Source organism: Staurois parvus, unplaced genomic scaffold (assembly GCF_062004578.1).
Source record: "Staurois parvus isolate SC_StPar_1 unplaced genomic scaffold, SC_StPar_1.0 ptg000449l, whole genome shotgun sequence".
Lineage (NCBI taxonomy): Eukaryota > Metazoa > Chordata > Amphibia > Anura > Ranidae > Staurois > Staurois parvus.
In genome coordinates, this window is record NW_028318245.1 from 6,081,507 (window position 1) to 6,097,962 (window position 16,456).

A 16,456-nucleotide genomic window follows, 5' to 3' on the forward strand; every position below is an offset into this window, starting at 1 on the left:
TTCCGCCCAGCAGTGCGCCCACTAGCCCCGCCCACCCGTTCCCAGCAGTGCCCCCACCTGTGCCCAGCAGTGCCCCCACCTGTGCCCAGCAGTGCACCCACCTGTGCCACTCTGCAGTGCCACCTACCTGTGCCCAGAAGTGCCACCTACATGTGCCCAGCAGTGCCACCCACCTGTGCCCACTAGTGCCACCCACCTGTGCCCACCCACCAGTGCTGCCCACCAGTGCCACCCACCAGTGCAGCCCAGCAGTGCTGCCAGTCAGTGCCACCAGTCAGTGCCCAGGGGTTGTGCCAGTCAGTGTCGCCAGTCAGTGCCCAGAAGTGATGCCAGTCAGTGCCGTCTATCAGTACCCATCATCAGTGTCACCTATCAGTGCCGCCTATCAGTGCTGCATATCAGTGCCGCCTATCCGTGCCACCTCATTAGTGCTGTCTATCAGTGCCGCCTATCCGTGCCACCTCATTAGTACTGCCTATCAGTGCCCTTTAGTGCTGCCTATCAGTGCCCATCAGTGCCGCCTCATCAACGCAAATCAGTGAAGGAGAAAAAATACCTGTTTGAAAAATTTTATAAAAGAAACAAACTTTTTTTTTTTTTTCAAATTTTTTGCACTTTTTTTAATTTATAGCGCAAAAAGTAAAGCGCCCAGTGGCGATTAAATACCACCAAAAGAAAGCTCTATTTGTGAGAAAAAAATGATCAAAATTTCATATGGGTACAATGTTGCATGACCGCGCAATTGTCAATCAAAGTGCGGCAGCGCTGAAAGCTGAAAATTGGCCTGATAAGGAAGGGGGTATAAGTGCCCGGTAGGCAAGTGGTTAAGCGGTGCGCAACTGTCGCTAATCAGAGGTAATAATATCACCGCTAAATGGACGGCTTCCAGCCGCAGTGGAAGAAGGAAAACACATCGGAGCTCAAGAGACGTGAGGGAAAGGGAAAGCCACCTGGAAGCAAAGGACACCAATAGAGGACTTCACTCCAACCACAGGCGATGCTTCAGGCTCCTCCGCTTGGGGAAATCTTCAACTCTCAACAACAAAATGAATAAGAAGGCTCGGATGAATGAGCCACCTTGGTATGCCTGTTCGGAGAACCCTCGGCAAAACTCAAACTTCACACCAAGTAAACAATGATAAGCTCCTGGAGGCAGCCATATTATTGTAGCCCATATATGAAGACATGTTGGCATACAATTATATCAACTCTATGGTTGAACTTTTGTCTCTTTTTCAGCCAGACCAGCTATGTAACATACAAATTCATCCTACTCTTAGCTGATGTCCTCAGGTTTGGACATTAGGTTTTTTTTTCCTAGCAGCTTGTTCCTCTGTGACTTCTGAGCTACAACAAAATGGCCAAGAGGACCCAATCACAGAAGAGCCTTCCTTTTACCCATGATGCTCAGCATTAGGGGTGGGGGATGGGTACTATTGTTGAAGGAAGTGAATGGAAGAGAGTTGAGAGCGATGGAGGCAAACTACAGCAACCTGACGGAGAGGATATTACAGCTCACCCTGGAGATCATCTACCTGCTGACCGGGGAGGTGAGGAGGATTCTGGGAACATAACCAACACATTGGTTTCATTTCTTGGTACCGGCCTGAAAAATAACTTTCCTCCAGTTTTATTCCAGCAACAGATCACCAAAAACTTGCTGATGGACACAATTGTGGTGTACAGGATTTTGGTAACATTTTGTAACCGTCAAAAAAACTGAGACACATTTTTAGAAACAACTTTTTTGCACTCACCGCTGGATAATTAAAAAAAAATAATTTTTTTTTAAACTGACAAGTTACAAAAAAGTTTTGCAGAATTTGTTACCGACAGCTGGAGAATTACAAACTTTTTTTCGTTTCTAATGTTTTTTTTTGTTGATAAATCAGTGCCAGTATCCATGTTTTTTGTTTTGTTTTTGTTACATATTTTTCTGAATCTATTCTTTGATGACTGCAAACACACACTACCAAACAAACACCACTCATGGGTCGGGTTGTTGGGAGTTTATCCTCATAATGTGTGAGGTTGGTATGACTGAGGAGGAATTGTTCAGCGATTGTACAATCAGATTTAAATGGAATGTATTATTTTAATGATAATTATTATCCCTAGTATTATGTTTGTTTTATCACTAAGTGATTGTACAATCAGATGTATGGCTCATAATTTTTTTTATATATATATTTTACTCATTTTTATATATTCTTACTAGTTCCACATTTTACTCATAATGTACTTTTTTTATTAATAATAATAATTTTCTTATTATTATTAATAATAGTAGTAATATTAAGAATATTGATTTCCCTTTTCTCATTTTTATATATTTATTCTTACTAGGTCCACATGTACTTTTTTTTATTAATAATAATTTTATTATTATTGTTAATAATAGTAGTAGTAATATTAAGAATATTGATTTCCCTTTTCTCATTTTTATATGTTTATTCTATATACATTTTATCCAGAATCTATTATTTTAATATTACTGTGGTACCAATACTGGGCGTTATCATTTCCGCCACTGACAACATTTGCTGGAGGTTATTATTGCAGCCACTGACACCAATGCTAGACATTATTATTGCGGTCACTGACAACAATGCCAGGTGTTATTATTGCAGCCGCTAACACCAATGCTGGGGGTTATTATTGAAGCCACTGACACCAATGCTGGGGGTTATTGTTGTGGTCACTGACACCAATGCTGGGGGTTATTGTTGTGGTCACTGACACCAATGCTGGGGGTTATTGTTGTGGTCACTGACACCAATGCTGGGGGTTATTGTTGTGGTCACTGACACCAATGCTGGGGTTATTTTTTCAACCACTATCACCAATGCTGGGCTTATTTTTGCAACCACTATCACCAATGCTGGGCTTATTTTTGCAAACACTGCCACCAGTGCTGGGGGTTATTATTGCAGCCACTGACACCAGTGCTGGGGTTATTATTGCAGCCACTGACACCAAATCGGGGGGTTAATATTGCTGCTACTGACACCAGTGCTGGGGGTTAATATTGTTGCCATTGACACCAGTGCTGAGGGTTATTATTGCAGCCACTGACACCAATGCTGGGGGTTAATATTGCTGCCACTGACATCAGTGCTGGGAGATGTTATTGCAGCTTCTGACGCCAATGCTGGGAGTTGTTATTGCAGCTACTAACACCAATGCTGGAGGCTGTTATTGCGGCCAGTGACATTAGTGCAGGGGGTTATTATTGCGGCCACTGACACCAATGCTGGGGGTTAATACTGCGGCCATTGACATCAATACTGGGGGTTATTATTGCAGTCACTGACACCAATTGCTGGGGGTTATTATTTCAGCCATTGACACCAATGCTTGGGGTTATTATTTCAGTCATTGACACCAATGCTGGGGGTTAATATTGCTGCCACTGACATCATTGCTGGGAGATATTATTGCAGCCTCTGACGCCAATGCTGGGGGTTATTATTGCAGCTACTAACAGCAATGCTGGAGGTTGTTATTGCTACCAGTGACACCAGTGCAGGGGGTTATTATTGTGACCACTGACACCAGTGCTGGGGGTTATTATTGCACCCACTGACACCAATGCGGGGGGTTAATATTGTTGCCATTGACACCAGTGCTGAGGGTTATTATTGTTGCTATTGACACCAGTGCTGGGGGTTATTATTGTTGCCATTGACACCAGTGCTGAGGGTTATTATTGCAGCTACTAACCAATGCTGAAGGTTAGTATTGTGGCCAGTGACACCAGTGCAGGGGTTATTATTGCGTCCAGTGACAACAGTGCAGGGGGTTATTATTGCAGCCAGTGACACCAATGCTGGGGGGGTTAATATTGTTGTCACTGACACGAATGCTGAGGGTTAATATTGGGGCCACTGTCACCAATGCTGGGGATTATTATTACAACCAATGACACCAATACGGGGCTTTGATTGCATCCACTGACGCTAATGCTGGGGATTCTATTATTGTCACTGACACCAACAATGGCGCCTATTTTAATACCACTCTTTCCTCTTGTTTGCTTTATAGTACGCCACAAAAAATGTTTACCTCTGAAAGACTGATGCCATTGTTCAGATCCTAGTAAGACGTTCCAAATTCTTTTTTTAGAAAATGTCTATAATGCTTTGCTAATCTCTCTCCCCAGGATAACATAGTCGTGAAGAAGACATCAGAAGATGGACAGAACCCCATTATGGTTCCTCTACATTCCTTACTGGTTTCAGAAAGAAACAACAAGAGGAAGATTCTGGATGTCACCAAGAAGATCACTGATCTCCTGACGGGAGAGGTGAGCAGTGCTGGGAATTCTTGGACATTCTCCAGTAACAGAAAAAGGATGTGTCTGGATGGTGACTGTATCATTGTGTGTGTCAGGTTCCTAGAAGGTGTCAGGATTTCTCCATGAAGAAGCTGAGGCATTTTCCACAATCATCTTTCAGGACAGCACATGGGAAAAGCTCCACCTACCTAAAACATCACCATAGTCTCCTCAGTATTTGTGTTTCCTCCAGCCAAACAGGAACATCTAAATGGCTTCTTTTCCCTCAGGTCTTTGTGGTGGTTCCAGGGGCCTCTCAGTATATGAGCTTCCATGATTTCAGTGGCAGTGGGCCTGGAGGGGGGCATATCTGGACTTGTCTTGTCTACTTATGTTAGATACCTAGTTGTGGGACCTCCCCTCCCTTTCAATATGCGTGTACATTTCAATGTGCATTTGGTTTTGTTCTGATTCATTGACCTAACCTAGTAGGCTATTTCTAGATTGTCCTCTCTTGTGTTGTCCTGGAAGATGATTGGGGAAGTCATACTTAGTTATATGGTAACTCCATTTTCAGAAATCTTCCAGGACAGCCAGGTTTATCACCCATATTATGAGTTGTATTGCATTATTATGTTTTTCTATTAGTTGCCTTCAGTTCATGCCTATTACTAAGGAAATTTAGGTGACTATGTTCTCTTTATTGATTGTGGATGAAGTGTTCCCTGTTTTAGATTGGTGGATCCTCTTTTTCATGTCCTGGAGGATTCCTGGAAGTTGAGTTTCAAGGTAAATAACTGTTTTTACTATTTTTTTTTTATTCATATTTAGAGTGGAAACAGGAGAAATGTTAAAGAAGAGATGAAAGAAAGAGAGGAGGAGGATGATGTGATGAAGCAGCAAAGACACAAGGATCTCTCCAAGGATATCATGATGGAGGATCAGCCGCCCCTCACATCACCGGGTAAGAGGGGTGTTTATTGTAAAGGAGAGAGCAGTACGGAGGGTCCACCTAGATCCCCCATCATCTGATAAACACATAGAAACAATGGATTCAGTCAGTGTGTGTGTGTTTCCTACAGATGGATCCAGTAATGGGAACCCACCAGAGAGATGTCCCCGTCCTCTGGATTCTCGGGATTCCACAGATCGCACCATCCCTTATCATAATCAGGTAGACAAAACTGATGATGTCCAACTCAAACTTGCCTCTAAACTGTATTACTGGAATGGTAAAGGAATAACAAAGCTGCTAGCACGTCAACTGATACAAATTGACAACTATAGAACTTGCAAAAAGTACAGCTCTAATAAAAAAAAAAAAAAAAGATAGATAACCAGTACTATGTCCTCCTTTTCCCAACAGAAGAAGTGAAGATACTGAACACCATATGAAAGGTCCATCTCCATTCCTCAATATAACGTCATGTTCCCAACAAATGAGGTGGAGATACTGGACACCATATGAAAGGTCCATCACCATTCCTCAATATAACGTCATGTTCCCAACAAATGAGGAGGAGATACTGGACACCATATGAAAGGTCCATCTCCATTCCTCAATATACCGTCATGTTCCCAACAAATGAGGAGGAGATACTGGACACCATATGAAAGGTCCATCTCCATTCCTCAATATAACGTCATGTTCCCAATAAATGAGGAGGAGATACTGGACACCATATGAAAGGTCCATCTCCATTCCTCAATATACCGTCATGTTCCCAACAAATGAGGAGGAGATACTGGACACCATATGAAAGGTCCATCTCCATTCCTCAATATAACGTCATGTTCCCAATAAATGAGGAGGAGATACTGGACACCATATGAAAGGTCCATCTCCATTCCTCAATATACCGTCATGTTCCCAACAAATGAGGAGGAGATACTGGAGACCATATGAAAGGTCCATCTCCATTCCTCAATATAACGTCATATTCCCAATAAATGAGGAGGAGATACTGGACACCATATGAAAGGTCCATCTCCATTCCTCAATATACCGTCATGTTCCCAACAAATGAGGAGGAGATACTGGACACCATATGAAAGGTCCATCTCCATTCCTCAATATAACGTCATGTTCCCAACAAATGAGGAGGAGATACTGGACACCATATGAAAGGTCCATCTCCATTCCTCAATATAACATCATGTTCCCAACAAGTATATAATTAAAAATGAAATATATAATTGCAAAGTCCCAAAATATAAAAAGTGTCTTCATCCAAGGAATATAATTCTTCCTTTTTAAATTAACTACATCAGTGTGCCACTACCACGTGCTCTGCCAAACACATTTACCAGAATATGTTGACTTTACCAGATATGTTGTAGTTAAAGAAGTCAAAATGCGCCTGTATATGTAGAATCCCACACAGGATCTTCCATTGCAGATGTGACCGACCCACTATGTGGTTTCTTTGGTTCTTTCCCTGTAATACGGCAGAGCTTTGGAATTTGGATGATGATGATGATTGCTGCATGAACAACTATACAATAGGAGGGTCATGCTATCCTGTGTGGGATTCTACATATACAGGTGCATTTGGACTTCTCTAACTTAGAGAGTCAACGTGTTCTGGTAAGCGTGGTGGGCAGAGCACGTGGTGGTGGCGGCACACTTGAGATGGTTAATTGCAAGAGGAAGAACTACATTCCTTGGATGAAAAACCTCATCTTTTATATTTTGGGTCTTTGCAACTAAATATTTGATTTTATGGACTCACTTACGTACTTTTTGGTGATGGCACTTATTCTGTAAGTTCTGAACTGTATTAGATGATATTCTTCCATGTAGTCTCATTATAATAGTGCTCACCATCATTTTGTGATCTTAGGGGGTAGGAGTAATTGATGTCAAAACTGAGGTTAAAGAGGAGGAAGAGACGCATGTGAGAGGAAATCAGCTGTCTGTAAACGAAGTTGAAATGACGGTGACAGTTACCAAGGAGGAATCTTCTGTAGATGTCAGCACAGGTAAGTATAATATACAAAAATTGGAGCATGTTACGCTTTTATTCTACATTCCTGCTTTCACATTTCAGTTTATTTCCATCAGGTTCAGGTATGCAGATTGTAGAAAACTGATGAGAAATTGGCAAACAGTGACACAAATTTTTAGACAGGGTGCACTATCCTTTAAAAATATAAAATTTACTTTTAATAATATCATGGAAAGGCCCATCCCCATTCCTCAATATAACATCATGTTCCCGACAAATGAGGAGGAGATACTGGACACCATATGGAAGGTACACCTCCATTCCTCAATATAACGTCATGTTCCCAACAAATGAGGAGGAGATACTGTACACCATATGAAAGGTCCATCTCCATTCCTCAATATAATGCCATGTTCCAAACAAATGAGGTGGAGAATATTGTCTAACATCTCAATCTCATTAGTGTATGTACACCTTCACCTAGAGGGCTATAATTGCTTTGGTTGTATTGTACACCTTATCTGACTTCTATCCTGGAATTGTTATCACTGTACCAAATTCCGAGATCTGGGGGACCGTAGACTAGACATACTTGACTTCTAATTGGAAAACATGAACAATGCACATGCTAATAATAATTTTCATAATACATATATCATTCCAACAGGTGGACCTATTAGCTGGAATATCTCAGATGGATGTCTTATTTTATCTTCACATTATAACAAAGACGATAATGGCATGGCACACCATTCTCCAGGAGTAAGCATTGTTACCCAAAATATACATCACCAACCTAACCATATGGTTAGATCATCGGATCAGTATAATGCTGAGGAGTCCAAAAATAAATTGTGTACTACTCTCCCAAATGTCCAACCAAGCGTTCACGTTGCAGAGAAGTCACCAGACTCTTTGAATCCCGAGGAATCTTCTTCCAATAATTTGCATCCTTTTCAGGAGTGTGAAAAATCATTCCTGGTCCTACCCCAGAGCATGGACACCATTGAAAAACGTTTTGCATGTTCAGAGTGTGAAATGAGCTTCACAAAGAAATCACATTTCCTTCAACACCAGAGGACCCACACTGGGGAAAAGCCTTACTCCTGTCCTGAGTGTGAAAAGTCTTTCACTGAAAAATCAAACCTCAAAAGGCACCAGAGAATTCACACAGGCGAGAGGCCCTTTCCCTGTCCTGAGTGTGGGAAGTGCTTCTCTGATAAAGGGAACCGTGACCGGCACATGAGAACTCACTCTGGTGTTTCCCAGCCAGAGAAAAATGATCCACCAGAGGATACAAACCAGCTGAGGCCACCGAAGAATAAAATGTGGTGGAGCGTCATGGGCTTCTCCTGTGCCAAGTGTGAAAAGTGCTTCTCGGATAAAGGGAACTATGATATGCATATGAGAACTCACACCGCCAAGAAGCCAGTTTCCTCTTCAGAAAAAAATGATTCACCAGAGAATACAAACATGTGGCCACTGAAAAACAAATGGTGGAGTGTGGTGGGCTGAATTGTTCTGTTCTTAAACTATTATTCAGTAAAGACAAGGAAGTCGGAAAAGTCAACCAATATATGGAATATTTTAGATAAACCTTAGTGAGAGGGTTGAGATGATTGGTGTATCTTTCAACCACATTCCCATCATAGTGTATGCACAAGAGAACTTTTATGGTTCCAGAATATTTATAGACAATATAGCTAAAAAAAAAATATGGACTCCCTATCATCTTCCAGGACAGATGACAGGTCAGAGATGACTGGTTCCTCCTTCTACAGGCCGACAAAGAATATCTTGGGATGGAATTGTCTTTTGTTACCATCTCATGAGAAAACTTCCTACCAAATGAGAGGGTAGACCTTGAGGAAGGAGATTTCCTATTCCCAAACTACGCCCCAGTGAAGTGAAATGCATTGGGAGGGGCGACTGGCCTGGCTGGAGCCTGGGCTGAGGCTGTCATACACCCATGTGCCAGGTCTTGCAGCTATATGTGGCTTAGAGGACTTGTCCTTCTCATTTTGACTTCTGGAGCTCGAACAAGCTTCATCTCTGCCTGCGCTCCCAGAGGTTTGTTATTGAAGAGAACCTAGTGGAGTCTTAAGCGGCGCCCTCCATTCAGTTTTCGGTTCACAAGTAGATTTCTCAGCTAGAAAAGCATAGGAAAAAGTTAAACAGGTTCCTAACTGGAGGATTTGGGCTTCAATAGCTGTTCCATTAAAGCTAGCAATTGCCAAGCATGTTGCAGCCACAAAAGTTAAATGTAACTCCTAGGGAGGAAAAGTACCCAGGAACACACTGCACTGCCTGCCCACCACCAAAGTCATACTGCTGCCCAGTTCGCCAAACCCCTACATGGAATGACTCACCACTGCATGTTTTAACTTGGATGCAGTAATTAATGCCACTTGCCATCCTGTTTCTCTCCATTCTGAATGGTAGCGGCAATCCCGCATACTGTCCAGCCTCGGTGTCCTAGTCTTGGCCAAAAAGTGCGTCATCCCAGCCCAATAGAATGAATGTCATGCTATCGAAACCATGACTTGGACTGCAGATGCTCATTAAGTGGCAAGCCTCAGGACTCCACACAGTCCTACATGCCCAAGAACACCTCATAGGCCCCCTCTCAAAACCCTAAATAGGAAGAAAGAGGAAGACAGGACTTGCCAGCCAGGGGCTTCAGGAGTCAACTCCCTACAGATATAGGATTATTCAAAAAGATGGAGCAGATTTCAACTTTTTATTTCAAACAATCTGTAAGGGATAGAAGCACATTCCGCACATCCCTGGAGAGAGAGAGGTTTAAAGTTTTATGGTCCTTGAGGTTGTATGCACTAACGTGAGCAGCATGTGTGGTGCGACAAACATCAAAATGGTAGACCATTTCTTGCCACACACGAATCAACTGCTCACTAGTACTTGAATTCACAGCTTCAACACTTTGCTGTCTAGGCATTGGTGGGACAAACACCCTTTCTTTTATGTACCTCCACAGATAAAAATCGTAAGGGGGAAAGGTCTGGTGACCTGGGAGGCCACAGACAATGAACAAGATCTTGTTGTTCACCTCTTCCAATCCATCATCCTAGAATGGTGTCGTTCAGAAAATGCCGGACATCCAAGTGGAAGTGAGGCGGGGCACTATCTTACATGAAAATGAAGTAATTTGAGTCTTCTTCTCCTAGGCAGGCTTTTAACTTTGAAATTTCCTCTATCCAGTGATGTGCGGAATGTGCTTCTATCCCTTACAGTTTGTATGAAATAAAACGTTGAAAACTGCTCCATCTTTTTGCATAACCATCTACGTAGGAATCACGATGGAACAAAAAATGGGGACCCTCTGATCAAAGCAAATAGCCAAGGCAAAATTCCAGGTGGATCTAGAGGGGGACTGTTGATCCAATAGCCATCAGGTCAGGATAAAAACACCATGCTGCTCCTGGATGGTAGAAAACTCAAATTAAACTGAGGGACAAGTGGGACAAAAGGGAGATTGACTGTCCTGCATGTGTTTCTAGGAGGAACCAATTATCTCGCAGGTTGCTGTCCTGGAAGATGTTTTTTTTTTGTTTGTTTTTTTAAATTAGGTTACTAACAAAAAGTAAATACGTCCAGTTCAGATTTATTGGGCGTCTTAATGTTGCATTTTTTTCTTAACATTCAAAGTTTTTGCCTTTCTCTGTTGCGGGGGTTTCCCCCTCTTCCCGTTGAGTCATGCAGACTGGAGTTGAGTAGAAATCTACCCAACAAGGGAATAGGCATCAATAAAACATTCTATTTCGTAACGTTGGGAAGAGTTTGATCTGCTTTTTATGTTTGTCTGTGTTCCCGTTGGAGAAACGTTTTGTTCTGAGTGGATGTCATTGGGACCAGAAGTCAGGAAATGTTCCTCTACAGAAGTGGTCTCCAAACTGTGACCTGGGGCTGAATGCGGCCCTTTGCTTTTATCCGGCCCTTGGGGCATTATTCCTTCCACTGTCAGCAACAGTTCCTGCCACTGACAATGGGGCACTATTCCTCCCACTGAAACCAATGATGGGGTACTATTCCTCCCACTGAAACCAATGATGGGGCACTAGTCCTCCCACTGACACCAATGATGGGACACTAGTCCTCCCACTGAAACCAATGATGGGGCACTATTCCTCCTATTGAAACTAATGATGGGGCACTATTCCTCCCACTGATACCAATGATGGGGCACTATTCCTCCCACTGATACCAATGATGGGGCACTATTCCTCCCACTGACACCAATGATGGGGCACTATTCCTCCCACTGATACCAATGATGGGGCACTATGCCTCCCACTGACACCAATGATGGGGCACTATTCCTCCCACTGACACCAATGATGGGGCACTATTCCTCCCATTGACACCAATGATGGGGCACTATTCCTCCCACTGACACCAATGATGGGGCATTATTCCTCCCACTGACACCAATGATGGGACACTATTCCTCCCACTGACACCAATGATGGGACACTATTCCTCCCACTGACACCAATGATGGGACACTATTCCTCCCACTGACACCAATGATGGGACACTATTCCTTCCACTGATGCCAATGATCGGACACTATTACTCCCCCTAATGCCAATGATGGGGCACTATTCCCCCTACTGAGAACAATGATGGGACACTATTACTCCCACTGACACCAATGATGGGGCACTATTCCCTATTGTTAATTCCAATGATGAGGCACTATTCCCCCCACTGAGACCAACGATGGGACACTATTACTCCCACTGACACCAATGATGGGGCACTATTGCTATCGTTGATACCAATGATGGGGCACTATTCCTCCCGTTGATACTAACAATGGGGTACTATGACTCCCATTGATACCAAAGAAGGGGCACGATTCCTCCTGTTGATACTAACAATGGGGTACTATGACTCCTATTGATACCAATGAAGGGGCACTATTCCTACCATTGATACCAATAATGGGGCACTATTCCTCCCATTGATACCAATGATGGGGCACTATTCCTCCCATTGATACCAATGATGGGGCACTATTCCTCCCATTGATACCAATAATGGGGCACTATTCCTCCCGTTGATACTAACAATGGGGTACTATGACTCTCATTGATACCAATGATGGGGCACTATTCCTCCCTTTGATACTAACAATGGGGTACTATTCCTCCCGTTGATACTAACAATGGGGTACTATTCCTCCCGTTGATACTAACAATGGGGTACTATGACTCCCATTGATACCAATGATGGGACACTATTCCTCCCATTGAGATCAATGATTGGACACTACTACTCCCCCTAATGCCAATGATGAGGCACTATATTCTCCACTGAGACCAACGACGGGATACTATTCCTCCCACTGACACTAATGATGGGGCACTATTCCTCCTGTTGATACCAATAATGGGGCACTATTCCTCCCACTGATACCAATGATGGGACACTATTCCTCCCACTGATACCAATGATGGGGCACTATTCCTCCCACTGACACCAATGATGGGGCACTATTCCTCCCACTGACACCAATGATGGGGCACTATTCCTCCCACTGACACCAATGATGGGGCACTATTCCTCCCACTGACACCAATGATGGGGCACTATTCCTCCCACTGACACCAATGATGGGGTACTATTCCTCCCACTGATACCAATGATGGGGCACTATTCCTCCCACTGATACCAATGATGGGGCACTATTCCTCCCACTGATACCAATGATGGGGCACTATTCCTTCCGTTGATACCAATAATGGGGCACTATTCCTCCCACTGATACCAATGATGGGCACTATGACTCCAAATGACACCAATGATGGGGCACTATTCCTTCCGTTGATACCAATAATGGGGCACTATTCCTCCCACTGATACCAATGATGGGCACTGTGACACCAAATGATGGAGCACTATTCCTCCTCCCTAATACCAATGATGGGGCATTGTTTACTGACACTAGGACATTTTTTCCCCTACTAGCCAAAGTCTGGCCCACCCAGAGTTTGAAGGAGCTGGCCCTTTGTTAAGAAAGTTTGGAGAACCCTGCTTTGCAGCGATACAAATAATAACCCGGCAGACTCTCTCACCTTCTCAATTTGGTCAAAAATGAAAAAAAAAAAATTTTTGAATGGAGTTCCACTTAATTACCAAAGGTCTCAGGGAACAATGGTAGGAGTTCTGGTCGTCCTTCACCCTCATGCTACATAAATATATGCATTACTTGAAAGCAATAAAATTCTCATTGGCATACCACAGTGTAGATTCTTGTTTCTGTTACCATTGATACCAATTACTTGTTCTTCATCAGCATTGCTATGAGGGTTGACCTATTGGAACTAGGTCTTTGGAGTAGGCTAAGAAGGTAAGTAAACCATCTGCTGAACATTCTGGCAGAACGTTAGAGGGACATGAGAGCTTGTGTATCTCGTTTCTTTGTCGGTGTTTGTCAGAGGGTACAGGTATTCCCCATGGAGAGTGCAGAATCTGTTGCAGCTCTGCATACAAACCAATCAGCTTCTAGGTTTGATTGCCAAAGCTTACCAGAATCCGAGTGCTCCAGTTTTACCAAATCCCCTCCAAAGTCACACACTGGTTAAAGAACAGGCCTTTTTTGAGACTTTTGCACACATATAAAAATCTGTATTTTTTTTTTTGCTAGAAAATATCTTAGAACCCCCCCAAACATACATTTTTTTAAAGCAGAAGCCCTAGAGAATAAAATGGTGGGTTTTGCCATTTTTTTTATGTCACATGGTATTTGCACAGCAATTTTTCAAATGCAATTTTTTTTGGAATAAAAAAATTAATCTTTTTTGTTTAATCTGAATTTATTGAGTTTTCAATAAGACAAATGATAACAAGGGATACAGATACAGTAAGTAAGTGCATAGAATTAAGCGTCAGGTAACAATCTGCGTATATAAATACTCACGGGTATAGGTATGACACACACACGATACATTGAGTCAGATTGGCGGAATAGGAGAGAAATATATATTAGTTAAACATGAGGAGTAACCACAGCAATAATAAAGGCATAGCCCCGGGCTCTATAGCCTAGGAGGCAGGGGTTGTACGGTGCAGGAATACATTTTATAATATATTCAATCGCAGTATAAAAATAGGAGGGCATGGTCGTCTGGTAGAGGACATATCGAGAAGGAAGAGGAGGAGTAAGACATCCGTCTTGGAGAACTTTGGAAAAATGAACACCTAGCCATATTTGGTCAATGACATTAGCCATGACCATACTGTATTTGGTCAATGATATTAGCCATGACCATATTTGATCAATGATATTGGCCATGACCATATTTGATCAATAATATTGGCCATGACCATATTTGATCTTTATTAGCCATGACCATACTGTATTTGGTCAATGATATTGGCCATGACCATACTGTATTTGGTCAATGATATTAGCCATGACCATACTGTATTTGGCCAATGATATTGGCCATGTCTATATTTGATCAATGATATTAGCCATGACCATACTGTATTTGGCCAATGATATTGGCCATGTCTATATTTGATCAATGATATTAGCCATGACCATATTTGATCAATGGTATTGGCCATGACCATATCTGATCAATGATATTAGCCATGACCATACTGTATTTGGTCACTGATATTGGCCATGACCATATTTGATCAATGGTATTGGCCATGACCATACTGTATTTGGTCAATGATATTGGCCATGTCCATATTTGATCAATGATATTGGCCATGACCATATTTGATCAATGATATTAGCCATGACCATATCTGATCAATGATATTAGCCATGACCATATTTGGTCAATGATATTAGCCATGGCCATACTGTATTTGGTCAATGATATTGGCCATGGCCATACTGTATTTGGTCAGTGATATTGGCCATGACCATATTTGATCAATGATACTGGCCATGACCATACTGTATTTGGTCAATGATATTGGCCATGACCATATTTAGTCAATGATATTGGCCATGACCATACTGTATTTGGTCAATGATATTGGCCATGACCATACTGTATTTGGTCAATGATATTGGCCATGACCATACTGTATTTGATCAGTGATATTATCCATGACCATATTTGATCAATGATATTGGCCATGACCATATTTGATCAATGATATTGGCCATGATTATATTTGATCAATGATATTATCCATGACCATACTGTATTTAGTCAATGATATTGGCCATGACCATATTTGATCAATGATATTAGCCATAGCCATGACCATATTTGATTTTGATATTGGCCATGTTCATATTTGGTCAATGACATCAGCCACCGTGCTCTGGCCATTTGTTTAGATTTCAACGTAAATTCAAGCAATGATGGGATTGGATATGTTGCATCAATTAATGTGATTGAAGAGGCTCTTCATTGCTGGACAACATGATTGACAATAAGGATGGATGTCCAAATGTGTGTTTCATTGACTGTTAACCTTTTGTTATGTAAATGAATAGGGGTGCTATGTACCCCTTGTTCATTCATGTGGGGGTGTGGATACCAAGGAGGCTTTCAGATTTCGATAAGCGCCCTGCCATGGTTGTGGGAAGTGGGCCTTGTACTCATTAACTCGGGGACAAGGTGCTGTGCCAGGGGGGATCTTAGGTGGACCCCACGTTTTTTTCACCTTTTTTAGTGGGGTTCCACCTGGAAAGCCATACAAGACCCTCATCTAGGATAAGGGTCCTGTTCTGGATTTTTTTGGGGGACCCCATGATTTCCTGTCCTTGTATTAAAGCAGGGATGCCTTATGAAGAGCGAGGGCCACCTAAGTGACCGGATGTGGGCCAGAATAAAATGAAATGGTATTTTAAATTGTTGATTTTGAATAGCATAATGAACATTTTCCTCCCGCAGGAGGGACAGGAGGAGAAGCCGGAATTCAGCGGTTGCAGGAGGAAAATGGAGAGGATCGGTTCCTGTACATGCCATTGCTGCTGTTCCTCCAGTCCAAGTGTAAAACAGAATGTGACAGGAAGGCCGCACGGGCCCCCTGGAGCATGAGGCGGGGTCACAATTGTGACCCTACACCAGTGGTTGGGGGGGGGGGGGGGCAGCGGTATTAAAAACACATCTCAACTATGAGGCTTTACCACCTCTCAGGGTGTGGATATCAAGGAGGCTTTCAGATTTTGATAAGCGCCCTGCCATGGTTGTGGGAAGAGGGCCTTGTACTCATTAACTCGGGGACAAGG

The 16,456-nt window shown here is 42.6% G+C and overlaps 2 protein-coding genes across 3 annotated transcripts in view; both read left to right on the forward strand.

The window, feature by feature from the left end:
* Positions 1–13,485, forward strand: part of LOC149453468 (uncharacterized) — a 43,706-nt gene extending 30,221 nt beyond the window's left edge. The window contains exons 1-6 of one of the 2 annotated variants that reach the window (XM_089688470.1): positions 1,397–1,550; positions 4,163–4,306; positions 5,108–5,240; positions 5,359–5,450; positions 7,120–7,258; positions 7,892–13,485. In XM_089688470.1, the coding sequence (XP_089544596.1) occupies positions 1,401–1,550; positions 4,163–4,306; positions 5,108–5,240; positions 5,359–5,450; positions 7,120–7,258; positions 7,892–8,739 (1,506 nt within the window). In that variant the 5' untranslated portion in view covers positions 1,397–1,400 and the 3' untranslated portion in view covers positions 8,740–13,485. Of the gene's footprint in view, positions 1–1,396; positions 1,551–4,162; positions 4,307–5,107; positions 5,241–5,358; positions 5,451–7,119; positions 7,259–7,891 lie in introns of those variants that run through there. The other variant, XM_089688471.1, reaches the window with a different exon arrangement.
* Positions 1–16,456, forward strand: part of LOC149453466 (uncharacterized) — a 130,294-nt gene that overhangs the window by 88,317 nt on the left and 25,521 nt on the right. The window lies entirely within an intron of this gene.